We start from the raw sequence: 25717 nt of genomic DNA, 5'->3' as shown, positions 1-25717 counted from the left end.
GAGCAGGTGCCCAATAAACATGGGGAATGAGTTCATGAATGAAGGAGTCAAACGTCTAGGAAAATAACCCATCCGTGAAGTTCCTAAATGAGCACAAAAGTACACAACCCACCCCAGCCTCCTAGCCCCACCCCCTATCAATAGGGGACCAGGGGAGCACCCCCCCCCCGCCCCAGCTTGTCTTCTCAGCACATCCAGAGGCATCTTCAGCACGAGGCTGGACAGGGCACCCCGGGCAGACACAGAAAGGGGACGACAGCAGCTTCTGGTCCCAGAACTTCTCTCCGGGTCCCTCACGAGTGCGGGCGGGGATGGAGGGACTTTTCCCCGAAAGAAATCATTCCTCTGCTATGGAAAATGAAAGGTCCAAGTGAAGACAGGCTGGAGCCAGGTCCCCCATCTCCTGGTCTAGATTTTGTCTGTGACACACGCACACAAGGGCTCACACCCACCTCTAGTGACCACAGGCTCAGTCCTAACCATCCCCCTACCCACTGTGTGGCCTTGGATACCTGTGCCTCTACTTCTTCATCTGGGGAATGGGGACATTAGAGCCCTGGGAGGGGCTGGTACCTGTAATCCCACCGAAAAACCTCTCCCCAGGCAGAACTCCTGCTCATGTCTCAAGTTCCAGTTTTAACTTTTCCCACTGGAGCCAGGGGCTTGCATCCCATTCTCCCCTCCCTTCTCACAGGGAGGTCCCGGGGCTTACGTAGCTGTGTCTCCCTCAATACTGACCATGTCTTAATAGCAGAACAGATTGCATTTCCTGATCATTTAAAATGCACCCAGCACTGAGGTGAGCCTGTTTTCTCTCATTATAATCCTATGAAGCAGTGACTCTTATGACCCCCACTTATAGATGAGAAAACAGAGGCTCAGTGGGGGAGGGAAGCAGCCCCCAGGACACTCTCCTAAGTGGTAGGGGTTGTGTCCAGGCTGCTGGGCTCCACACCCAGCCCCACTGCCATCGCCTTGTTGGGTCCAGGTCCTCAGTGCCCACTCACTCCCTGGATACTGGGGCTGGTCCCTCAGAAGATTCAACAGGCTGTAGGCATCGGGGTGCAGGCACTTTAGGTCAGATCAGGTGTACCCATGAAATCATAGAGGGCGAGGGGCAGATAACGGGGCTGTCAGGGCCAGAGGCAGGAAACCACGGATGGCCAGGAAAAAGGAAGAGAACCCCGGGTTTCGTGGTCCCTGGTGCCCAGTGTGCCTGGGCCTGGTCGTCCTCCAAAAACCCCATCCTCTGCTCTGGCCACTTCTCCGTCAGAGGAGCCCAGATCTCCACCTGGCCTACAGCCGGCGGGGGACAGGCACGGCCACTCTTGGCCCCAGGAGGAATTCCTTGAGGGCCAAGGCTGCCAGATGGAGAAGAGGCAGAGTGGCCTGTCCCATTTGGGCTGGCACCGCTGGCTCCGCACCCACTGGCAGGGTGGCCTGCAGAAGCAGGAGCCAGCCTGGAGCCTGGGGCCCTTCCGCCTGCCACGCCTCACCTGGATACGCTCAGAGTGGGCCACCACCTCTCGCAGTGACTGACAGCTGATTTGCTAGGTTGATCAGATCCATAAGGGACCGTAACTGTCCCTTGGCAGAGCCCATAGCCCACACTCAGATAAATTAGTGGGCATGGCAGCCAGACTGCTGGGGTTCAAGTCCTGGCTCTGCCACTCACTCACCATGAGACCAAGGCAAGTGCCCTCTAAACCTCAGTGTGCACATCTGTACAATGGGACCCATGGTGATAAGTACTGCCGGGGTGCTGCAGGGAGTGTGCTGGGCCACGTTCTCAGGGACACATGGGGCTGCCGAGGTGCTGTAATCCTCAGAACCATTTCCCAGGCTTTCACACCTCATCTTAATCAACTGTTGACTCACTCCCTGCTGTGGGTCGAGGTTTCAGGGGAAACGGTCAACGGTCAAACCAAAATCTAAGCAGAACCAACCAGGCAGAAGTGGGCCCCCAGGAGACAGCACAAAGCCCAGACAGGCCCCAAAGCAGCAGGCCCACGGCCGCCTGCTGGGCCAGGACCCTTCACATTCCAGCCAAGCTGCACTGCCTCTGTGGGCTGCAATAAAAATTCCTAGACAGGTAGTCAGGTAGGAGGCAGGCCCCAGGATGAGCAGAGGGCAGGGGAACAGGGTCGCGCGCTCTCGCTTGCCCTCCAAGGAAGGCCAGTGGGTTGAGGGAGGTACTTCCTTGCCTTCTCCTCTCAGTTCTGCAGGACCAGACCCACCCAGGCCAGGATGGGAGACCGAGGGTCCAGGCCCAGGAAGGTCTCTGAGTTGGGAGCCCCTTCCGAAGGAGCCTGCCTCACCCCAGCCAGACCAGCCTCACTGGCTGGGCCCCTCGAGGGAGCTGAGACTTCTCAAGAGGTTCAATTCCAGTCTCACTGTGGGGGTCTTCAATCAGCTCCCTCCACCACCTGTCACATGCAAACTGGTTAGAAAATAGTAGAAATAAGCACAGCTCTGCCAAACCCCAAGCCAGACAGGAGGTAGCACTTCCCCCAACACCTCGCCACCGGGACATTTCCCAGCAGTGACCAGTGACGGTGCGGTGACACAGTGGCTGGCAGACAGCAGTGTGACATAAAGAGCCTACATACCCCAACGAGGCCCAGAGCCAGGACACACCTTTGCTCACTCGCTTCCCACTATGTCTCTTCTCCCCAGAGCCAAAAGGGTGCATTAGGAGGCTAGCCAATAAATCACAGATCTATTCTGCGAAATATCAAACCATGTCAGGCACTAGGCCCATTAAATTAAGGAGATTTCTTTTTTCCATTACAAAAAAAGAATGTGAGATCTTAGTTAAAAAACACAGAGTCCAGAAGACACACAGCTGTGACAGGGTGGGTCACAGACGCTCCAGGTCTCAGTGTACGCCCCTGCACACCAGGGGTGGGGGAGGGCTGTGAGAGTCCATGGGGGCAAAGGGCTGGCTTCTCGTCGCGTCACCTGCTAGAAGCTGCTCTGAGCCGAGTGTCTGGAGGAGCTATGGTGATACGGAGCTGCTTCTCCATCCATAACTCTCCACGTGTGGACTTTCCCCTTGGGTCCAAGAGCAACGTGACCCCGTGACCTTGATCTCATTAGAATCGACTTGACCCTGACCTTCAAACGGCTGAGTGACCTCAGAAACAGTGAAGTGTGTCAGTTCTGCAGGAGGCGCATGTCTGTAAATGCTCATTAAAGCCCCTGAGGACACCGTGGAGGTGCCTCTTTCACGTGGCCCTCAACCAGCCTCCCGATTTCTGCCATTTCCAAAAACCCTTGAAAGGGATTAAAATTCTTCAATGCTTTCATTTTAAATTTTAAATAAATATTCAATTGACTCACTTTTACTACTGAGCTTTATCTTAATAACATTCAGGAAATCAGTGAGGAGCTTGTTCCATTTTTCCTAACGTACTTAACATACATCAACCTAAGTACCTAACTATTACATTTGAAATACCCATCCACATCCATCCAGAATTTTCTCATGGGCTACCAGCTTACTTTGGGTCTGTTCATGTCTCTAAACCCAGGACGAGAAGGGACAGCTACTTGTCTGATGCAGTGTCTTCCTTCTTCTCATAGCAGCCCTGGGTTCAATTATGCACATTTTACAGAGAAACGACAGGTGACAGCTTCAATGGGTTCCAGATCCAGCACAGCCAATTACCACTCATGTGCCCTTGGGAAAGGCACTTCTGTCCTCTGAGCCTGTTTGCCCACCTGAAAAATGGGTCTGGTATAGTAACTCCCACAGGGGCTACATGTAATAGTCTTTGGTGCCCGGTAGGCATTCAGTAAACAAGCATAGAGAACCATGTGCTGTCACACTTACTAAAGAAGTCACGACACTTAACTAAATCCCCATTTTACAGACGAAGAAGTGAGGACTGGGGGCCACAAAGCTGGGAAGTGATGGAGCCACGATTCTGGACCACCTCCCTGACTCTGAAGCCACCCTGTGCTTATCATTTTCTTCTTCCGAGAATGCTCGAATGAGGGACGGGGACCACAGCCTGCCAGCTCCACGCTCTCCCATGAGGCATGCCCCAACCCCCAGGACACACAGCTCCATTCTGAGGTCCAAGCTGTCCGTCAGCCAGCAGGAACGCGGCCCTGGTGCTCAGCGCCTCTGAGTAACCGCCTCCCCCAGACATGATTCATACCTGTCTGGAGCCACCCACATCCTCATTCCCTACAAAGGAATGCAGGCCAGGTGAGGTGGCCAGGCCGGCTGGCATGGGCGGCTGGTGGGGCTGTGCCAGGCGGTGGCAGACGTATAGCCTGCTGAGTCTCCCAGGGCTCTGCCACCACCCTGAGACCCCCCGCCCAGGCTGGGGCTGGGCAGATGACAGAGTCTTGAGTACCTGAGTATGGGGTCCAGCTTCAGGTTACAAAAATTTTTCCCCCTCAGAGGCGCCTGGAATTCCACCATTAGATAGTCATTCCTCTGGCTGAGACTGGCCCTTTCACAGTCCTGTTGCCCTGTTTAAAACTGCAGCACACACTGGAATGCTGCTCAGAAATGAAAAGGAATCACTGCTGGCACACGTGGCACAGGTGGACCTGTGTCAGGAGGTTGCGCGGAAGAGGCCAGACAGAGTGAACCAGAGCAGGACGCCACTTATGCAAATTCTATACCAGGAAAATGTGATCTCTGGTGAGTGAGTCTGCACTGAGGGCCTCAGGGGGCAGGTACAGACTGGGAGGGCGGGGCGAGAGGAAGGTCCTATGTCTAGATCGGGACTGTTGTCCCACACACGTCTGCCACAACCATGTGTATACTTATGACTGTGCACTCTGTGTCTGTAAATTATACCTCAATAAACCATCGCAGCAGAGGAAACACAGGTTCCAACAGGACGAGAAGGACAGCTGGTGAGGTCTGATGCAGTGTCTTCCTTCTTCTCATAGGAGCCCTGGGTTCAATTATGCCCATTTTACAGAGAAGAAAACTGAGAAGAGAGGAAGGGGAGAAGATGACACGGAAAAGAGAGACGAGCAAGTGCTCATGTGGGGAGTCAGGGACAAGAAAACCTCGTGTCTGGAAAATTCTGCCTTCCACAGTGCCCTGTTCCCGCCTCTCTCTGATTCTCTTCTGTATCCCCTGTGCCAAGAAACCCCTGCAAAGAAGCGACGAGCCACCCGTGGTAAAGCAGAAAGCCTCCCGTAAGTCGCCAAGAACCCAGAAGGCCAAGGTTGGGAGCAGCTCCAAGTGAAGTCCAGGTTCAAGGCCATGACCGTCCAGCCACAGGGAGCAGAAAAGGAAGCTGGGACGTCGAGTCTCCTCCTGGTCCTGGTGGAATCGTGTGCCCACCCAGTTTGTCCCTTGCTGTTAACTGAACTAGAGACAGAAACCTACAGGCCCCAGGCCACTACTCTGCCCACCAAACCCCGGGTTACTTCCCCCGCTGGCACTGGCAGTGGGGTCTCAGCTGTTACTGCACGTGGTCCAGAACATGACAGAACGGACCAGCCTGCTCTGGAAGACTAGGACGATGACGATTCTAACAGCCCGACGCCAGGGGAAGGCCTGCGAGTGTGGACGCCGTCCTGCACGCACCGCCCCGTCAGTGCGGGGTGTCCTTGTGATGATGACATTACGAGGAGTTCTCCTCTGAGTATCACATGGGCTCTGGGCTATAAACTGGCCTGGGGTCTTCCTTTCCCTCATTAGACCTCAGTTTACCCAAGTGCACGCATGGGCCTGGGGCCAGCCCAGTGGGGCTTAACCCTGCCACACCTGGCATCACCTGGGAGTTTTGAGAAGCATGGCCACTCCGCCCATCCCCAGGGACTGGCTGCGTGCCAGGGTTCAGAGCCCCCAGGTGACATTCACATTCGGCCAGGACAGAAGGGCAGAGTTTAGAAGGGGCTAGAGAGGACCCACCAGTCCTAATGTTCTCTGCGTCCTCCCCTCTCCCCCTCAGGGAGCCCAGCCCCTGCCCAGCTGCCCACAGGTCATGGTGACCCCTTTTCTCGCCTCAGCTGCAACCCGACACTGGACAAATTCCTGCTCTCTGTGGCCTTAAGCCCTGGGATATGGCCAGGTGACCCTTCCAAGAAGGGGACTAGGGGACTAAACAGGACACAGGCCCAGCTGGAAAGCCTGAGAGCGATGGGGCAGAGAGGCCTGAAATTGGGCACACACTCACATCACAACAGGGGGTTCTGAAGCCCAGGGGATGGTGGACAAAGCACAGGCTTCGAGCCCCACAGCCCAAGTTCAAATGCTGATCAGGTCGTGGCTGGGTAACCTCTGCAGCCAGCCGGTATGTACATGCCGTACGTAGCTCTGCCTCCTCGGGCTGCGGGCTTGCACAGTGCTCAGTGAGCATCTGTGACTGTCAGTAGAAATTGCCGACATTTGAAAAGCCACAATGTCACCAGCAAACAGCAAGAAAATGATCAAGCAGACAAAGGTGCAGGCACTAGGTGCCCATTCCCTGAATGCTGACCGCCTCCCAGCCTCTCACTTTGCTTGTTCTTCTTCCCCACCCCCACCTCCGCCCCCACTCACGCGAGTCTATTCTGGGGAGAGGGTCCTGGGCTCATTCTCACTAGCGTGTAAAGGAATGCTGCAATGTGCTTAGGGTAGGGCTAAGACGTCTGGGGGAAGAGAATGCAGGGTAAATGGAGGCTTCTGTGACGTTTGTGCTTGCGACCCCCGATTTTAAAGAAAGAAACATGAAGCACTGCCCAGAGAGCTGAGGAGGAATGTGGGTGGGGTCTCATTCCAGATCTCACCTGGTTTGGGAGGGACCCAGGCCTGACAGCCGAAGGCGGAGGCTGTGTCACTTCCAGGTAATGGCACATCCTTAGAACTCACAGAAAGAACCATCCCTGACTTGTTGCGTAGCCCAGAGGGCCTCCACATGACATGAGGAGCGGACAGGAGTCCTGGTGGCTGCCAGCAGGAGCAAGTCCTCGCCGTCTGCGTGACCTGCAGCCCACAATGCTCTCCTGACTGGCCATGGCTCTGTGCAGACAACTTCCGGTGTTCTCCTAAGGGTCACGTACCTCGCAGCGGTTTCATTGCTCGAGTACACCCTGAGCCGTGACTGGGAGTGGACACGGGAGCGCAGCGAGAGTGGATGCTGGCATGGATTAGCAATGTCAGCGGGGGCAGGAAGGGGCAGGAAGGGGCAGGAAGGGGTGTGCTGGGCTCAGGGCCACGCACTGGTCCCTGATCCACACCTTCCAAGTCACAAAGCAGCTCAATAAACACTGGCTGGATGCTCCTCTGACTGACGCGTTACAGGAGCCAAGGGTTCACCAATACAGGAGGCAGACCCACGTTCAGTGATGCCAAGGGCAGGACACAATGGAGCCAAGTGATGCAGACGGACAGTCATCCAGAGGAGGCTGCAGGGGACAAGCGGCCACAGGACGAAACCGTCTCCAAGCAAACGCAAGCAGCTTTTGGATTCCGGACTTGCAGGGAGGGCCTAGATCTACATGGACAACTGGAAGCTGGATGCATAATTATACCTCTGGGTCATGCAGCAAGCGAGGCTAATTACCCTCTTGATGGGAAGATGGTGACAATTTTATTTCGAGCCAAAAGTAACTAATAAAATTAGGTAAAATCAGCAGCTCCACGTGTAAGTCCACACACCTGACAGAAGAATCGGAAGATGTGACAGCAGCATACATCGAGTAACTGCCACTGTTAGAAAAGTGAGGGGCCGAGGAGTGGCCCCCGGGCCTTATGCCTAGATGTTCAGACGGTCCCATGGTGGACCCAACGGGCAGACTTTTGAGAAAGGCAACATTCTCTGCGTCTGACTTCAAACCCTGCTCCAGGTTTGACGGGGGCGTCCCCGCATGTCAGCTTGCTCAGAGACCGGGGTCCATAAACGCGGGCGACACACAGCCGAGGTACGAGTGTGTTCAGCTGCGGTCTATTGTGACGGTCAACAGCAGCAAACAGAGTGCTGTTTAAAGGGCTGGTTGGTGTGATTTAATCGGTTGTATTCACCAACGTAACTGATACCCTCTCTATCATCTCAATACACCCACCTCTTTCTCCCATACCATAAATAGATTAGAAAAAACGGTTTCCTCCGATGGCCACGACCCCATCGGCTGCCAAGCTCAGCCCTGGATGAATCATGCTTGGCTCACCGCGACGGCAATTCTGAAATGACTGAATGATAACGGGGACGCACAGACACCAATAAATGAATCATGCCTTCCGCAAGCCCAAACCTTTGGCTTTTACAGACGCCGATTACAAAGTAGAAAGAAAAGAACAAAGAAATTACTCAGGGTGTTTGCGCAAAGTTGATTCATAGGTTTACAGAATTATTACCGGCTAAATTATTTAGGCAGTTAGAGCTGTGACCAGCCACAGCACACATCAGCCCGCCGGTTTGGGAATTTGCAAAATGGGGTGGGGGCAGCCACCAAATTCCTGCATGGGACTGCATGGGCCCTCCTGCCCCCTTCACTTGCTACTTTCCTCCAGAGGGTTAAAGACCTAGATGAAGTCCTTACAATGTGTAGCCACATGGTCAGTGTGAAGGGAGTAAGCACGTATATACATAGCTTCAGTGCACGTCTTGGCATTAACTTTTATTTTTTATTCCTTACGTGTAGCTGCCATAATAGAACAGAGATTCTCCCTTCGTGATGAGGCGTTTGAAACACAGCATCTACAAGAGTCAAACTCTCACGTCGCCTCTCAACTGACATTAACTGGAGGTATATCACTAGATCAAAGCGATTTCACCAGCTATGAAACTGAGGCTGATGAAGAAATAACGTTTGTCGTGCCTACATGCAAATGCTGCCTTAGCCTTCCTAATACAAGTGTGGCCTCTGGGATGAATCGCTCCACAAGGCTTGGGATGAACCCTGGTGGGCAGTCATCTGAGCCTTATCAGACAGCTTCTGCAAAGTGTGAAAGCACCTCTGTCAGGGACGTCCGGCCCTAGTGGGCAAGCCGACACAGGAGAGAATAAAACTGAGCTTACACCGGGTTTACGCTCTAAGGCAGCGCCCCGCGCGTACCACTGTCTGGACAACCATGGGCAAGGCAGGTGGGGTGCATGGCAGTCTTGGGGAATCCACTCTGGAGGAGCAGTGGGTGACCAGGTAGCCAAGACCACTGAGACTGAGAAATCTCTTTTTCGACAGAGCAGTTGGCTTGGCCCAAACTTTGCTGGAAAACTGACTCAGCTCCCCAACTTGTCTCGCTTCTGAGGACAGAGCCTGGGAACCTCGTTTCACCTGCCTCAGGAAGCCCAGGGCAAAGCCCAAGGGGAGGTTCAGGCTCAGTCCCAGTCACACCAGAGGGGGTCCCAGTGAAGGGATCTCAGAGCAGCCTCCACCCTTGGCAGGTAGGTGGAATGCACACATTTAAAAACATTCTACACATCATATACATAACACACACACGTAATTTATCTACACTGACATACATGGTTTTATATATAAAAGCACACATTTCTATGTTCTTAATCACTGCCACCCCAACACATCCACGGCTGGATTTGTCACTTTTACTCCAACCTCCCACACCAGGGGTGGAAACAGCAGTTTCTGGAAACCTTAAAGGACCAAGAGACTCTCGTACCTCGGACGCCTACGTGACCTACATGCCAAGAATCAAGGACTCCCCATCAGAGAAGACAAAGGGTGACAGCTGCCACAGAGAGACCCCACCCAGGGCCACCAGTTTGCAGAACCCCCTGCAAGCTCCCAGCAGCCATGAGGGAAACGGAGGAACACCGTAAGTCCACTCTGTCACCAACCATGTGACTGTTCATCAAACATCTACTTTGTGCCAAGGTCATGCAAAAAGTCGGATCAATCCTAACCAGGACCGGGCATGTTGCCCCTCCCTCATCACCACCACAGTCCCTATTAGGGACAAAAGATGGGGGACAATTTCTCCAAACTTAGAAGGCAAGGTGGTGTCACAAACCCACGTGACTGTTCAGAGGTTTAGGCTGTACCTGTCCAGCCTCGGGGAGCCAGAAGCAAACTTTACACAGCATTCAGATCCCAGAGCCACTGGTGAATTTACACTTGTTACCAAATAATTAAAGTCTCTTTCCTGCCAGTAGAGCCATTTCCTAAACCCACTGATACAATAATAAATGACTGGAGTTAAAACATATATGAAGGGAAAGAAACACAGAGTCTATACTGCCCAGGGTTTCTGACATCCTAGCAAGTGTATTGCAGGCACAGGTTCTAAGCCAAGCCTCCCTGCCCTTCCCCCTCCCACCTCCACCCCAGTGAAAAACAAACATATTAGAATTTGCAGGAACACCAGGGGCATCCGATGACCACCTGATACCTCCGAAGGTGAGTCACAGTAGCTGCCTAACTCCTTTCAACATGTGTCATCTCACCGTCACATTGGAGCAAACACCAGCTCCACCAGTGGGTGCCAATGGGCAGGAGAGTAACCGAAAAACGCTCCAACTCTGGGGCAAGTGCATGCAGAAAAGAAATGCCCTAGTCTCCTTCTGGGGTGAGGAAAGGGCCCTGGCGATGCATTTTTGTCGTTTCGATGCTCTCAGCAGCCCTAAAGCGATGGCTGAGAAACCTGGCCCTTTCCTGGGGCAACAGGGCTGAGGAGGGAGGCACGTCTGCCCTGGGTTTCTGCGGGGGCTCCTTACTGCAGCTCTGTGGCCTCCAGAGGCTAAAGCACAGCTTCCTGCCCAAAACAGTGGAACTGTCTTTGGAACATTCAAAAACAATACTTTTGCCCGAAGCACTTGCGTTGCTCAGGAAGCTAGCCTGTCAACCTGAGAAGCAGGGACCATTTTACGGAGGAGCAAGTGGAGGCTCGGGGGGGATTCTGCACATATCCGAAAAAGGACGGTTTTCAGAATCTATATCTGGACTATTCTCTCCCGCCTGGAATCTTCTACAAGCCTGTCCAGCGCCTTCCCTCCTCATACACATATGAGGTACCTACCGGGCTGGGGGTGGATATAATGAACAACAACACAGACAGGGTCCCCAACCCCGGGGTGCTTGGTGACCAGAGGGAACAGATAAGACATAACCAATTATACACTATTGGATACCAAGTGACAGGTCTGACAGGAGAGCCTCATGGGGTGCTCTTGAAGCCCACACGGGTGACCAGTCTGGGAGCCTGGGGGGCCTCCCCTAAAAGAGATTTTGAGGGTGCCTCCCTTTCGGTTTCCTCTCAGCTCCCCTCCCTGAAGTGAACTCATGTTTTCTTGTGTGTCCTCACCAGAATGGCAGCTCTCTAAGGGCAGGTTTTGTCTGTGTTCTCCCCTGGTGGTCCCAGCACCTGGAACAGCCAGTGTGGGACAGACCTCACTGCAAGCTCTGTGATTCATAGTACTCTTCCCTGAAGGAAGGTCCATCATGGGCTCGCAGTCTTAGGGCAAAATCTGAAATGCCACTGCAATGTCAAGTCCTGCAAAGAACACACTGGGGCTCAGGGAGTCGGTGTGGTGTCGTGGAGAAGAAATCACGGGAGCAGGAAGCTTAGGTGTACAGAGCACCAGTTTCTGGCTGTGTGACCTGGAGCAAGTGTCTTACCCTCTCTGTTCCCATGTCTGCACCAACCAATCAGTAATAGCGTTGTTTTGAAGATTGAGAATAATGCATCACTAGTACCTAGCACATAATAAGCTCTCTGTATCCAACTAGGAAAAGGAGTGGAAGCAAAAATCCATCAGTCACCCTGGAAACAGAAGAGAGAAGCTGTGGCTCTCGGAAAAACTGGGGATGCCCCAAACCGTTCCAGGCCCACCCCAGGGTGCTGAAGCCCCAGCTCCTGTCGGAAAGCCATTCCAGGACTTTTTTTCCACAGTAGTGACAGACACCTCTGCCACAGCCTGACAAAACCCTGACAAGACCCCGAGGTGTCAAGGTTTAGCTTTGCAGTGTCGCCAGAAGGGAAAGTGAGGTTGAGGATGCTTCGTTGTCATGACTTCACGAACAGGTGTGGCTCACCCCCGGGAGGGGGGAGGGCGGGAACGCAGAGCTTTAATACTCACAACCCCTCAGCACACAAGAGCTGTTACTACCCCACTGTACAGATGAGCCAAGCGACAGCAAAAAGTGACACAGCCAGCGGGTTTGGGAACCGAGCTGAGCCATGATCCCTTTGTCCATAGGTCATACTCATAACCCACGGCCGTGTGCGGGCCAAACCAGGTCTGCAGGCAGGTTGTACGGGGCCCTCAGAAAGAGAAAAAAAAAGGAATTGCCAGTACTTAAAAATCCCAGCGTTTTACAACAAAATCTAGCTGCTCAGGTCCCTGAAACCAAAAGATCTGGCCACACGGGGCCCACGTGGCAATGGTGAGCGGAGCAGCAGTAGCCACTCTGGGCCGACCCAGTTCTGTGCAGCCCACCCCAGAGAAAACTGGGACTTGCCACCCTGAAGCCTGGGGCAAAACGGATGCCACTCTCACTGCTCCACAGGCACACATGACGCCCACCCCTGCCCCTAACCACACGTGTGCATGCATACTCTCGCACATACACACACGCGTGTGTACACGACAGTTTTAAAAAGCACAAAATGGGCCCTTGGCTTTGATCTCCTTCCCTCAGCAGCCCGTGCTCCGTGCAGGAGCCCAAGGCTGGCAGGAGTACAGCCTCCAAAATTCAGTGTGTATGAATTACTTCTCTTTGGGTGGATCCCAGCTGTCGAGGTGCCTGCACACTTTGTCTCTGGGGGATAACACCCGAAGCAAAAAGGCCACCGGACCCTCTGGTCTGGGCTCTACCCCCAGGACCCTCCTCTTGAGCCTTTTCTTACATTTTCTCTATTGACCAAACCACAAACGTTTAAAAACCCTGGCCCTGGGCTGAGACCAGACAGCAGGCGAGGGCAGGTAGGTGGGCACACCTGAGCCACAGCTCTGGGGCGGTTGGGGGACATGTACCTTGCTGTCCTGAACACAGGCAGCCACCATTCTCCCCACAGATTCCTCTCCTGGCAGCATCTCACACCACTCCATTCCCCTTCTTTCTCTCCAAGGGGAAGTGCATAAGTCTGCACAACTCTCAGGGAAAGGTGTATGTGTGTGCACACTTTCCTCCCTTTCTTTGTCTTCCATGCCCTGGAGAAGCTGTAACCATTCCCCATCCAAAGGGAAGCTGGCAGGAAAGGCAGAGAGGTAGCAATGTGTGTGTGTGTGTGTGCGCGCGTGCACATGTGAGTATGCATGTATGTGTGTGTCTGTGTGCACACACAGAAGCTATTAGTTACCCTGTGTACTGACCAACACTAAGCTTGCTCCTAACCCTGGGCCACGCCGGGCGGTGTAGCTGGCTTTATCCTGGACCTCCTGGGAAGCTGTGGCCAACTGCCTGACCTGGATCCAGTCAAAATGCAACCCCTTATTACACCTCAACCTAAAACCCAGTCGGAAAACATGGGTTGAAAGCCCCAGCTGAGAGGGCCCATGAGGGAAACAGGTGGCCCTCGACACCCATAATTTAACCCAAATCCTGAAACACCAACTTTCACTGGTGCCCGAGTCTCGCTCCTCCAAATAAATGCAAACCCACGATGAAACCAGGAAACTTCGCCTAGAGGGTGCCCCAATCTTTCCTGCACACAACAGGTGCTCAGTCAAGGCTAAGTGAATGAGTGGCAGGTGACAGCTTAGAGAGCGACCACAGGCGTGATAGCAGCTAAGGATCATCTGTGTTCTGGCAACTCAGATATGCCCTCCTGCCCCCCAGCCCTCCTCCCTCCTTGGAGGAACCAATAATTGACTAAAGCAGTGGTTCTCGCTGGGGCGATGTGCCCCTCAGGGGACACTGGTGACGCCTGCAGATATTTTTGGTTGTTCCAACTTTGGGGGGTGAAGTAGAATGCTACTCCTACTGGCATCTAGTGGGTAGAGGCCAGGGATACTGGGTTCGAGTATTAGACATGAATAGCATGTGCCAGCCAAACCCTCAGCAAACTGGGTGTCCTGTGAGTTTCTGAAAGCTGTTTTTGGACTATTTGTTTGGAACTGGCTGGAGAAGAGGAATCAGAGGCTCAGTGACTCCAGTGGTGGTAAAAACCCAAACTGCCACCAGGGATACTGCCCACAGGGGTGCAGGGTGGGTCCAGAGCAGGAGAGCCTCCCAAGGCCCTCAAGAAATGCCACAAGTGCCAACAACTGTGTGGTAGCACAATTCAGTCTGTCCAGAGAGCACTTAGATCTACCTGCTCCCCAAAAGCAAAAGCTGAGAAGAAAGACGCGGGGGTCATTTCTAAGAGATGCAGAACTGAAAAGAGGTCAACAAGAAAAATGTGTGCCACGAGGAATCCTTTCCTCAAAACGAGCCACAGTGAACTAACCCCCCAGCTGTCATCTTGGGTGGGTTGTCACGAAAGCCGATTGTATTTAATCCCAAGATCCCTGGCTTTTTAAAGAATGGTGTATTTTTTCATGGGGTGTGATTTGAAAACAGTGAATTCCCATCAGACATCATCCCTCACCCCTTGACTCTCAGAAAATATGGGGGCTCCTAGAGTGTCTTGTTAAAGTCAGGCCCATTCCAGACGTCGGGCTTCCTCAGAGCCTGCCCACAGCCCACCCTCCTGGGTGCAAAAGGGATGCTACTGATTTCTTCCAGCCCTCCAAGTTCAAGGAGGACCAATTCTGGGGCCCAAGCTCCAAATTCAAGAGACAGTGTGTGTGCTCCATGAGAAATAACCCTGGGTTTGGTCTAGCACGGGTTGGGAACCTGGGTCAAAGCTTTCCATCGCCACCTTCCCTCATCTATAAAGTGATGGTGTGACTCCGGAGCTGGTCAAGACTCCTTCTAGACCTGAAATTTGGGGCAACCGAAGACCACACCGAAGACCCAGCACTATTGGCGGGGGGACCACTTCTGGTCCAGAAGCCTCCAGCCAGAGTTTGGAGGGCAGAGGTCCATCGTGACAGATGGTAGAATTTGAGATTTCAACCTCCATGATCTCATTTTTCAGATGAGGAAACTGAGCCCCAGGAGGCTTAAAGATCCTGACAAGGGCAATCTCCTCTGTTGGAGAAGAGGAGCCACCTGGACGCTGCTTGCCCTGCAGCCCAACTTCAGTCCACCTGTAATACACCCAGCACGTATCACGCGAACCCAGTGGTCACTATTCGTTTCTTCAAATTTTCTTTCTCTCCTTCCTTCCTATCTTTTTGTATAAGAAACTCCTGGTCCTAGGGTTTTCTCAGCAGACCCTTTACTGAACTGATTAGCACTTGCAACAAACTGTTACATTATACCTGCGTTTTAAAACTGCTTCTTCCTGCCCTGGGCTTTCATTCCAGTAAGTAGGGGGCCTGTGTAAAAATACATGGTGACTAATGGGCCACCCCGGGGGCCAGCTGGACAGACCAGGGTTCCAGGCAATACCCTCCAGGGTCTCACTCAATGCTGCCTATGGGTTTAATGACACTTTGGTGTCAGCCGAATTATCAGGGCTGATTAGCCCAAGTGGGACAAAATTAGAACAAAATTTTTTTTAAGTATTGAACCCAAAGGAAGGACAAGAGCAGAATGTCCGACAGTGCCCAGCTCTCAGAATGATAAATTCAACACAACGTGGACCCCTTGGGCGGGAGGTCCCCTAAGCAGCTTTACAGGAGGGGATAAAAACAAGGTACAAAGGGGACTTAAGCAGCAATCCATTTAGCACCAGCAAGACTCTCTCCAAACATGTGCGAACATATTTTAATAATATCCTCGTGTATTTCATTGGCCTCCCAAGTTCACAAAGGGCCTTTGGGAAGCAATCTGGTTTAATGCAACTCAATTTCGCAAACGCTGGCTCTGGTCAGGTTCTCCTGGCACCTTGCTGGCCTGGCAAGGCGAGGTGTTGGAGGGGGAAGTGAGGCTTTCAATTCCAGGGCTGGAGGGAGTGGGACGAGGTGAATGGAAGGACCCACCACCCAAGCCAGCCAGCCTGCCCCAGCAGGGACGGTCATGGGTTATTTTTACCTCTTGCGCCTCACTGTACAGGCTCAGGGGCGGCAAACTGTGGCAGCCGCCTGCGGAAACTGGCTTATGAGTCACCTAGTGACTGCTTTGGCTCGGTGGCAGCTGCCTCTTGGCTCCTGGTCCCGGCTGGGAGGCTGGGCCTTGCAGGGAATGGCCGTGTGCCCCCTCGCCTGGGGTGTTTAGGAGTGAGGATGGGGACACTGAAGCTCAGAGAGGCAAGGGGTCCCCAAAAGGACAGTTGGGGAGGAGGTGCAGGCTAGAAAGCAGAGGCCAGGGGGTGGCAGTCAATTCCCCGCCCCCACACACACACCCAATTCCACCTGGGTGGGCTATGTATGACGGAAGTAGAGGATTATTTGTCTCAACTTCTCAATGTACAGGGCGAGTCAGCACACAGCTTCAACCCCCCGCCCCCCGCCCCCCCACCACCTCGGTCTCCTCCTCCTTTCAGGGCAAGGCAGCCCCAAACACAGACAGCCCCAAACTTTGACTCATTTGTAACCACTGTCCCAGTCAGACTGAGCCAAGCTGTCCAGACAGAGGATATTTATAGGTGTGTCGGGGACACAGACACTCACACAATGACACACACACTCAGAATCCACGTTGGGCCAGACCCACCAGCGCTGAGCCCTGGATTCAGACACCTGGACACAAACCCCCAGGACCCCCAGAGAGGCACACACTCAATAGAGGAACCCAGACCCAGAGACGCAAGGGGCTCGGAAACACACACTCCTGGGACAGACCCAGACACACACACACACTGACGCGCTAAGACCCAGACAGAGATACAGACATGCACACTCCACAAACGCACGGAAACCCACGCACAGACCAAGACACACAGCGCCACGCACACACCAGACTCACAGCCGGAGCCCCAGACACCTCGCAGGCCAGACAGTGTCTCACACGCCCGCCACTCCCCCACCCCCAGCCAAAGTTGATATAGAGCCGGCCTAATTGCTCCATCGCGACTGCCCCTTAGGGAAATAAAATGGAAACTTCACGCATCCGCCCGCCCCAAGCCTCTCGCACCAGGCGCCCCGCCGCCCTCCACCACTCGGCCCAGGGTCCGAGTCCCTGCGGGCGGGGCACGGGTAGCGGGGGCCGTGCCAGGCTCTCAGCGCCGCGGGACAAAGCCGGGCCGGCCGCCAGCTGCCGCGAGCCGAGAGGGCGCGCCCGGGGCGCGGCGGGCGCAGCCAGGGCGCAGGGCGCACAGCCCGAGGGCGCGCGCACGGCCCAGGCCCCCGCCCGCAGCTGCGCTTTGACTCAGGGTCTGAGCCCGACGGGGCCTCCGGGGAGGGGAATGCGGGGTCACTCACTGATCTCCATGCTCTGGAACAAAGAGCGTTTGCAGTTGCACGTGCAGGAGACATTGGGCTGCCCGGCGGCGGCGGTGGCGGTGCTGTTGATCCCCATCAAGCGGTGCATGGACGGCGTGGCGGCGCGGCGGGCACGGGGGCGGCCGGGGGGGGCTCCGGCCGGCGCCCGGTGCTCGGGCCCCGCATGCAGGAGGCGCGCGGCGGGGAAGGCGCGCCCCGGCTCGCCGGGCTCGGGACGCCGCCAAGTTTCCGGGGCGCCGCTGGACTCAGTGCGCGGGGCCGCGCTCCCCTGCGCCCCCGGGCCGCCGCTCCGCAGCCCCGGGGGTGTCGGCAGTGCCAGTGGGTGGCGTCCGGGAAATGGGCCGGCAGCCGGGGCGCGCGCTGCCGCCGGGGCTGAGCCTCTGCTGCTGGCTTCCCCCAGCCGGGCGCCTCCTCCTCATTCAAGTCCAAGGAGATCGGGTTTCGCTCCGAGACCGCGGTCGGAGGCTGGCAGACGGTCTGACGTCAGCGCTAGACGGGGCTGCCGGTTCCCACCGCGCGGGGGCCGGGGAGGGGGCGCGCGCTGCGCCAATCCCTGCCGAGGTTCCCCCGCATCCCCTCCCTGGGCCAAGGGGCGGGGTGACGGGGAAGGGGGCGGGCCCTTAAAGGGCCAGAGTGAGGCGGCCGGCGTAGACCCGGGACCCGCGGAGCGGAGGAGCGCTAAGCACCCTTCCCAACAGACTCAGTTTGGGACCTCTGCACTGCACACCCCCGGTCCGGGTGAGCCGGTCGCAGTTCCAGCCGCATAAGCCGGGATGCGTTCTCCACCCCCTCGCCCCCCACCGAGTCCTTGACCCAGGCTTTTGGGGGAAGCCTGTACCCTCAAAGGAGCACGAGGTTCCTGGGGCTCAGGGCAAGGAAGTTAGAGAAAGGGTGGGGAAGCCCTCAAGATCACCTATTACCTGATTTCGCAGGGAACTCTCCGCCTCTAGATCTGCAGCCCCACGAGGATCCTTAGCCCACTTTGCCCCCGGCACACTTTAACCCGACCCCAAGGAAGGCGACTGGGGAAGACAGGAGATCGCCCGGGACAGCTCCGAGAAACGCCCCGAAGACCTTGTCATGTAAATACGAGTCCGGGACTTGTGTAAAGTCCCAGCCGGCAGGGCCCGGGGAGAATCCACACCCATTGTCTGATGCCCGAGGGGCCACTGGCTGCGGGGGGGGGGGGGGGGGGGGAGGGCGGTTCCCAAGTACAAAAGAGGCGGGAGAAAGTGCGGAGGCGTACTTTTATTTCATTAAGTTTTCATTTCACAAAGTGCTACAAGAACCCATTCTCCTGGTTTAAAAAGATATTGAAATATTAAGTAAGAGGCCCCCTACCTCCCTGGCACATCTCCACCTCTTAGCAATTTGGTGTGTCCCTCCTAGACCCTTCCCTAAATATTTATTTGACAGGCACTTACAGAGGGCCTAGGGTGTGCCAGGAACTCACGGAATATTAACCTGACACCTACTCTGAGAGGTACCATGTTTCCCCAAAAATAAGACCTAGCCGGACAATCAGCTCTAATGCGATTTTTGGAGCAAAAATTAATATAAGACCTGGTATTATATTATATTACATTACATTACGTTATATAAGACCCGGTCTTATAGTAAAATAAGACCGGGTCTTATATTAATTTTTGCTCCAAAAGATGCATTAAAGCTGATTGTCTGGCTAGGTCTTATTTTCAGGGAAACACAGTAGGAATATTATTAGCCTTATTTTACAGACCCCCAAAGTGGCCTGGGGGGTCACTTGCTTAATTTAAGGTCACACAATGGTGGAGGCTGAGCTCAACCCAGGTCTTGGGGCATCTGCTCACCACATACATTTCTAGTTCTTTATACATCTACGTGTCCCTGTAATGCCTGGAGTTTTAGTAATGAACAGAGACTATTTTTGTGTTCAAGGAGGAAAAACGGGTCTCAAAGTTCTTATTTCCTTTTAATAGACTGGAACCAGACCAGAGTCTTTCAGAACTCAGAGAAAGCCAGCCGAGGAAGTGGGTAGGTTCTCTCCCCACACTGAGCACAAAGATGCCTCTTGCCCCCTTAGGAGGGCAGGCAGGAAACTGTTTTTCTGGAGGATTCAAGCTCAGTGGTGATTGACTGGTAGGAGTTTTATGGGGAACCCACAAGTGCCCAGCACAGAAGAGGTTCAAAGGCGCTGACCATCACTTGGGGAGAGAAGCTCACTCTTAGAGCTAAGGGCAGGGCTTAGCACAAGTCCCCAGCCCAGGGACCAGCATGGGGAGAGCACTCAGGGCCTACCTCCCAGGGCGCGCCCCCTACTGTGGGCTGGACAGTCTCAGCCCCCACCTTGAGGAGGAGTCAATTTCAGCAGCAGGCAGGGTGCAGGAGAGGTCTTGCTGCAATTTGGCCTCTGTGGCTTGGAGGATAAGCTGGAGAGGGGCGGGGGGGAGGGCGAGCAGGGATCCTGAGCATTTCTTTGGGGTCCCTGAAAACGTCAGCTGGGTCTAGGGATGACCACCGGTCCCACTCATTTTCTAGGCCAAGGGAGACCACCATCACTGTCCCTCCTTTCAACCATTCCTTCATTCATTCACTCAACAAACTTTCCCTGAGCTCCAGCCCTGAATGCTAGGAATTCAGCTATGTCAGGCCCAACCCCTGCCCTCCTCAAAGTCTGTTGCAGACATCTGGCCTGTCTGGCAGCTGAAAAACACACACGTTGATTGTCTTGGAAATGAGGCAGCCTTTATGCAATCCAGGTTAAACCACCAGCCGGCAAAAATAACCAGTTAATTCAGTGAGTTAAAAAAAAAAAAGGAACCTACCCACATTGACCTCTGGTTGATCTGTCTGGAGCAACAGTACTGATCACAGTTACTGAGTGTCTACAATGTGCTGCCGCTGTTTTGAGGGTGGTACCTGGGACTGGTTAGTCGTCTCTGCCCTGGTTCCAAAGTTAGTTCTTCCTGAGGCCTAATACGGGGTGTCAGACGTGGTGGTCATAACTGCATCTCCAAAGATGATACCAGGTCCCACCCTGTGTGGTGCTTGGGATTTAGCAATGAGGGGCACAGAGCCCCGGTCAGTCCTGGCACATGAAGAGGTGTTAATGCGCCAGGTGGGAGAGCTCACTCTGCGGGGAGTAGGGGTATTGGGGGTGGACCACCTCTGCGGAGCCAGCCTGTGTCCAAGTCAGGGAAAGAAGTTTCCTTCATTCAGTCAGTAAATATTATGCTCCCTATTCAGGTCCAGGCTCTGTACTGGGCACTGGGCACCCTGTCCTCATGTGACATTCTGGAAGGCAAGAGGGACTATAGGCCCACATGCAAACCCATGGGTACACTAGGTCACTTCAGCTATGGTAATGAATGATAAGCTAGAGGCCTGGTTGGTAATCAGGGAAGCCCACCCTGAGGAGGTGGCGTTTTATTCATTCTCATATTTACTGAGCATCTCCCGTAGGCTGGGTCCAAATGCCTGCCCTCCCGGGGCTCATGTTCTTACAGGTGAGACAGATAAGAAGTGTGTAAACATGGAAGTCCAGGTGATGGCTTCAGAGAGAGACAAGAGCTGGAAAAAATACAAAGGGACCTGGCCTGGACACAGCTGGAGCCCAAGGGGCCAGGGTGGCCTTTCTGGGGGAAGTGGGACCTTTGGGAGAGAGTCCCAGGCCAGGGGTACAGGTACCCAGGCCAACATCCCTGGTGGAAGAGGAGCTAAGGAATCCTCATGATTCCAGGAAGTCTGGCATTTGGGACATATTTCCCAACCCGGTTACAGGTCATGGGATTGTGAAAAGTGTGTGTGTCCCCAGGCAACTGCAAGGGACACGCCTTTCCAGGCCTCCAGACAGCACGTGCACTGTCTGCCCCAAGTGTGGGTTGGTTCTGCCACAGGAGACTCTTTAGAGAGAGAAGGTCCGGTCTGAGCTGGTTAGGGGGCCTTGCTCCCAGTGGCACATACCTGCTGGGCTGGGCTTTGGGGCAAGGCCGGCTCCGGGGTACTACTGGTAGAGGAACCACGGCCCCGTGCTTGATTTAAGCTCCACTGCCACCATCTTGAAATTCTTAATAATTAGTAATTTTTGAACAAGGGGCCCAAATCCTGTAGTCAGTCCTACTTGGGTGCCAGGCCCTTGTTGGCAGCAAATCAGGAACCTGGGGCAGCCAGTGTGGGTTTTGGCCAAGGCTGAAGGTGGCTGGCTGTATCCTGACTGTGTCTGCTGGGCACTGTGGAAAGTGCCCGGCTCAGTCAACAAAGGGCCGGCTTTGACAGTGGGCAGTGGGAACAAGGCAGACCCAGTCTTCTCAGGTCCAGCCGTGTTCCCCTCACCTCCTGCTGCCCGGAGGCCCGCAGACAGAGCCGCCTTTTCAGAAGCAGTCTCGGGCAGTTCGAGCAGTTGAACAACCTCTCCTTCCGACTCACCACCTTTGGAAACTCCTGCCAGCTGAGTCATTTTTTTCCCCAAGTCCTGCCTGTGGTTTAATTGGCCTGTCAACGTTCCCAGGTTTGCATCTTTGGACTTCATGTTTTTTGTTTTGTTTTGTTTTTTGTTTTGGTCTTGTTTTGCTTTTAAACACTAACAAGAGCTAATGTTTGCTGGGTGCCAGGCCCTCCCTAGCCACTGCATATCATCTGCTTCATCATTCAGCAGACATGCATCCGGATTCCATAGCCAGCCAGGGTTAGCTCAGTGGGTCAACTGCCAGATGAGGGCTCAGCTAATATTATTCCCATTTGACAGATGTGGACACTGACCCATGAGTGAGGTGGAGTGAGATGTGACTGTACATACTTGGGCCCCAGAGCCAGCCTCAGCAAGTGGGGTTTCTGCCCTCTCCTCCATCCCCGCCACCTCTGCTGGCATCTTCCCTGGCCTGGCTATGGACTCAGGCAACACCGTCCCATGGGCTCCCTGGAGGCTCCCAGCTGACCTCTGCTGGGAGGGGTAAGGCAGAAGTAGGCTCAGGAGGCAAGAAGGTGAAGACCAAATTCAGAGAAGCAACTCGGGGCACTTACTGCCAGAATCCCACGTGGGTGACCTTGGCAGGTCACTTCGTGTCTCCTCGGCCCCTAAGTGGGGCTGGAAACAGTATTTCACAGTGAGGGTGTGTGTGTGTAGTCTGTGTGTTGTGGGGGTATGGGTGCACGTGTGTGTTGCATATATGTGTTGGGTGTACAAGTATGTGTATTCATGCTGTGGGGGATATGTGTGTTTTGTTGATTGTGTCATGTGTGTTTAGGGGCTGATACAGGAGCTTAGCTCCTGGACAAATGTCACATGGTAGAGCTTTCCAGCAGCAAGCCAAAGAAGCTCTGCTAAACTGGCCACAGATCTCCTACCCACACCCCCAACCCTCCCATCAGGGCAGCCATCTCCTCCTCTCCCCTCTGATTTGTCATTTCCAGCAGGGAACTCGTTTCTACAGAGAAGACAGGGCTTTGGGACAGGTAGGGAGATGAGGGGTGGGCAGAAGGGAACATTAGAGCCAAATCCTGTCTTCTGACAGATGGGTAAACTGAGGCCCAGACAGGGACGTGACTTGGCCAAGGTCCAGCTGGTGGTGAAGTGCAGAGCTCAGCCAGGATCCTGTTCCTGACTCCCAGCCCAGGCCCTGCAGTGTCTTTGGTTACCACAAATAACTGAATAGCTGACTTTTCTGCCATGAGCCTGAGAGGGGTTTGGAAGATTCCAGATGTTCAACCCATGTCTGAAGCACTTCCAGAAGGAACTGTTCATCATTCAAGCTGATTTCATGGACCAGAAATACCCCAGAAGAAATTTTCTGTGTTTCTGTTCTCATGAGGGATACATGTTACTATTGTCAGGAGTGATTAATAATGTAAAACTGAGCTTCTCGGTGGCATAGACAGCATTCGGGCCAGGCTGGTACCTGGCGCCCTGCGGCTAGGTTTGAGGGGATGCTGGTGAAGAAGGGGCTGAGTGTGAGGGCAAAGGCCAGGCCAGTCACAGAGGGCGTAGTGAGGGCTGGGTCCGCCTGGCTCTGGGCTGGGCCAGCAACGGGTGCACAAAGGCGGTTCCCTACTGCCAGCCAGGTGCTGCACCAGGCCCTGGGGGTACACAGTGACTGTGGCAAACCAGGCTCTGCCTTCACAGAGTTTACCCTCTGGGGACTCACTCATCATTGATCCATTCCCCACACATTGAATTCTTCATGCCCAAACCTGAGGTCACAAAAGTATGTGCCACCACTTCCAATGGTGCGACTTCGTTTGGGAGCGTTAACGACTCAGGCCCTCAGTTTCCTCATCTTTAAAATGGAGATCACAAAGGCACTTACTCAGAGGGCTGTTGGGAGGACTACTTGAGAAACTACCTGGGTGGTACTTAGCATCAGTCCTGGCTAGAAACAAGCTCTTAAAAAGTTAATAATTATCTCTGCTCTGTGCTCCAGGAGCTCCAAGGCCGGAACAAAATCCTAAGGAACCCTAGAATCCCCTTCTTCCCTTTGGAGAAGTGATTCCAAATGGTACTTGTTCATGAATTTGTGAGTTGCTCAGTTCGGTGTCTCTCGCCCCAGCTGGACTGTGCCCTGCATGTCCCCAGTGTCTGATCCCAGGAACAGATGTTCACATGTCCCCAGCATCTCCAGAACCAGACTAGCACTATTGGAATCCAGAGGAGTGGGGCACCATGATGCCCCAACAGGCCCCACAAGGGAATGGCACCCAGAAAACACCCTTGCCCTCCTTGTGCCGTCCCCTGCCAGAGTGAGAGACCCGACCTTCTCTGCAGGGAGCCCTGTGCTCATATGGGGCTTGGGAAAACGTGCCCAGGAGCCGGCTTCACAGGTGATAAAATGGCACTGTATTTTTGAAAGGGCCACGGGCTACCTGCTCTTGTTCTTCGCTGTGCCACAGCTGCTGCATCAGCGGGCACGGGCACGTATACTTGATCAGTACACATCCACTGAAGGAATGCAAGACCATTTTGCAACGGACCATTAGGCCCTTAATAGCATGAGTGTCCTCAGCCTCTAGTTCCATTTCTACGACATATCTTAAGGACATAACCAGGAATTGATTATTATGGGCAAGAATCGTGATCCTGTCCTCATTTTTAAAAACAAAAATGCAACAAAAATAGGGCAAAAAAGGGGATTGGTTACAAAGAAGGTCAAAGATAATCCAACTGTTAAAAACGATGTTTGCAAAGATTATTTGATGATAGAAAGAAAAGTTCTTTATGAAGCAGATTTTAAAATAGGCTGTAGAACCGATCCCAATTTTGTACAAGTAAAATTATACTATTAGAAAAAAGACTGAAATGCCAAATAGTTAATAGTGGTTAGCGTTGTGTAACGGATTAAATGGGATGTACATGCCCCTTATATTGTTTGCTGTATTTTCTGCAACAAACGTAAATTTAAAAAAATGTTAAAGGTTACTTAAAAGCGCCTTTGAAGCGACACCGCGTCTTCCCTGCGGCTCCTTTAATTCCAGTCAAGACACAGAAGAGGCAGGGGTGCCAGACACCGATGACGTCACGAGCAGCCCGAAATGACACAACGGTCGGGCCAATCCCAAGTTCGGATTCTGGGAGCAGCCATTCGATTGGGCACAAGTGCGGGCTGTCTCGCCCAATGGCGGAAGAGGGGCAGGATCGGGGCGGCAGCGTGGGTTTTAAATCCATGTGGCGGCGGGAGGGCGGGGCCGCAGGCGCTGAGCATCGGGCTGGTGTCCACTCCTCGTAATGGCATAGGTGGACGCCATCCTCCATGCCTCTTGCGGTCCGGGGCCTGTTTGTATCGGCAGGTACCTTTTAGGATCTTATGAGGATCCAGTGGCATTCCTCCATTCGCCAGACGTTTACTGAGCATCTACTTTGTGCCAGGCAGGGTGTGGTGGGATAAGGTAAAACCCACCAGAGACACGCTGTGCACCTGCCTCCCCCCTCCCCCCGCCCCACTGCTATCTGTGTAACCATAGGCAAGTGGCTTAACCATACCTCCCCCGCAGCTCTGCTCCATCATAGTTCTTACTCCGTCTCCCCCACACTGACCTGAGCTCCTCAGGGAAGAGGTGATGGCGGGGAGGTACCCAAATGCCTTGTGAAGGGTCTGCCCTACGGTTTATGCTCCATAAATATTTCTTGAATAATTATCTCAAAGGCCAATTCTTAGCACAGTGCTTGCCACACAGTAGGTGTGTTTGATAAATGGGAGCTTCATGCAGTGAAAAACAGCAGCTAATATTAATTAAATGCCTGCTATCTGCAAGGCATCATGGGCATTTTATTTCTAGCACCTAATTTAATATTCATAAAATGACATCTCATCTGACTTACGGTTCCAAAAATTACAAGTCTTCTCTAATTTAATATTCGCAAAAGACAAGTTAGGTGCTACCATTCTTCCCATTTTTACAGATGTGGAAACTGACGCAGTGGGAGGCCAGGTAACTTTTTTAAGATCCTGTGACTAAGA

At 53.8% G+C, this 25717-nt stretch overlaps 1 protein-coding gene across 3 annotated transcripts in view; it reads right to left on the bottom strand.

Annotated features, from left to right (window-relative positions):
- Positions 1-18401, bottom strand: part of PMEPA1 (prostate transmembrane protein, androgen induced 1) — a 56879-nt gene extending 38478 nt beyond the window's left edge. The window contains exon 1 of one of the 3 annotated variants that reach the window (XM_019748582.2): positions 18212-18401. Coding sequence is in view for 1 of the 3 variants with exons in the window: in XM_074318202.1 (XP_074174303.1) it covers positions 17271-17379 (109 nt within the window). In the remaining 2 variants the exon portion in view is untranslated. Of the gene's footprint in view, positions 1-17270; positions 17866-18211 lie in introns of those variants that run through there. The other 2 variants (XM_074318203.1, XM_074318202.1) reach the window with 2 other exon arrangements.
- Between the last annotated feature and the right edge of the window lie 7316 nt (positions 18402-25717).

This window comes from Rhinolophus sinicus, linkage group LG13, assembly GCF_036562045.2.
Source record: "Rhinolophus sinicus isolate RSC01 linkage group LG13, ASM3656204v1, whole genome shotgun sequence".
Classification (NCBI taxonomy): Eukaryota; Metazoa; Chordata; class Mammalia; order Chiroptera; family Rhinolophidae; genus Rhinolophus; species Rhinolophus sinicus.
Note: the sequence above shows the minus strand (reverse complement) of the source record. Positions and strands in the feature narration are given on the sequence as shown.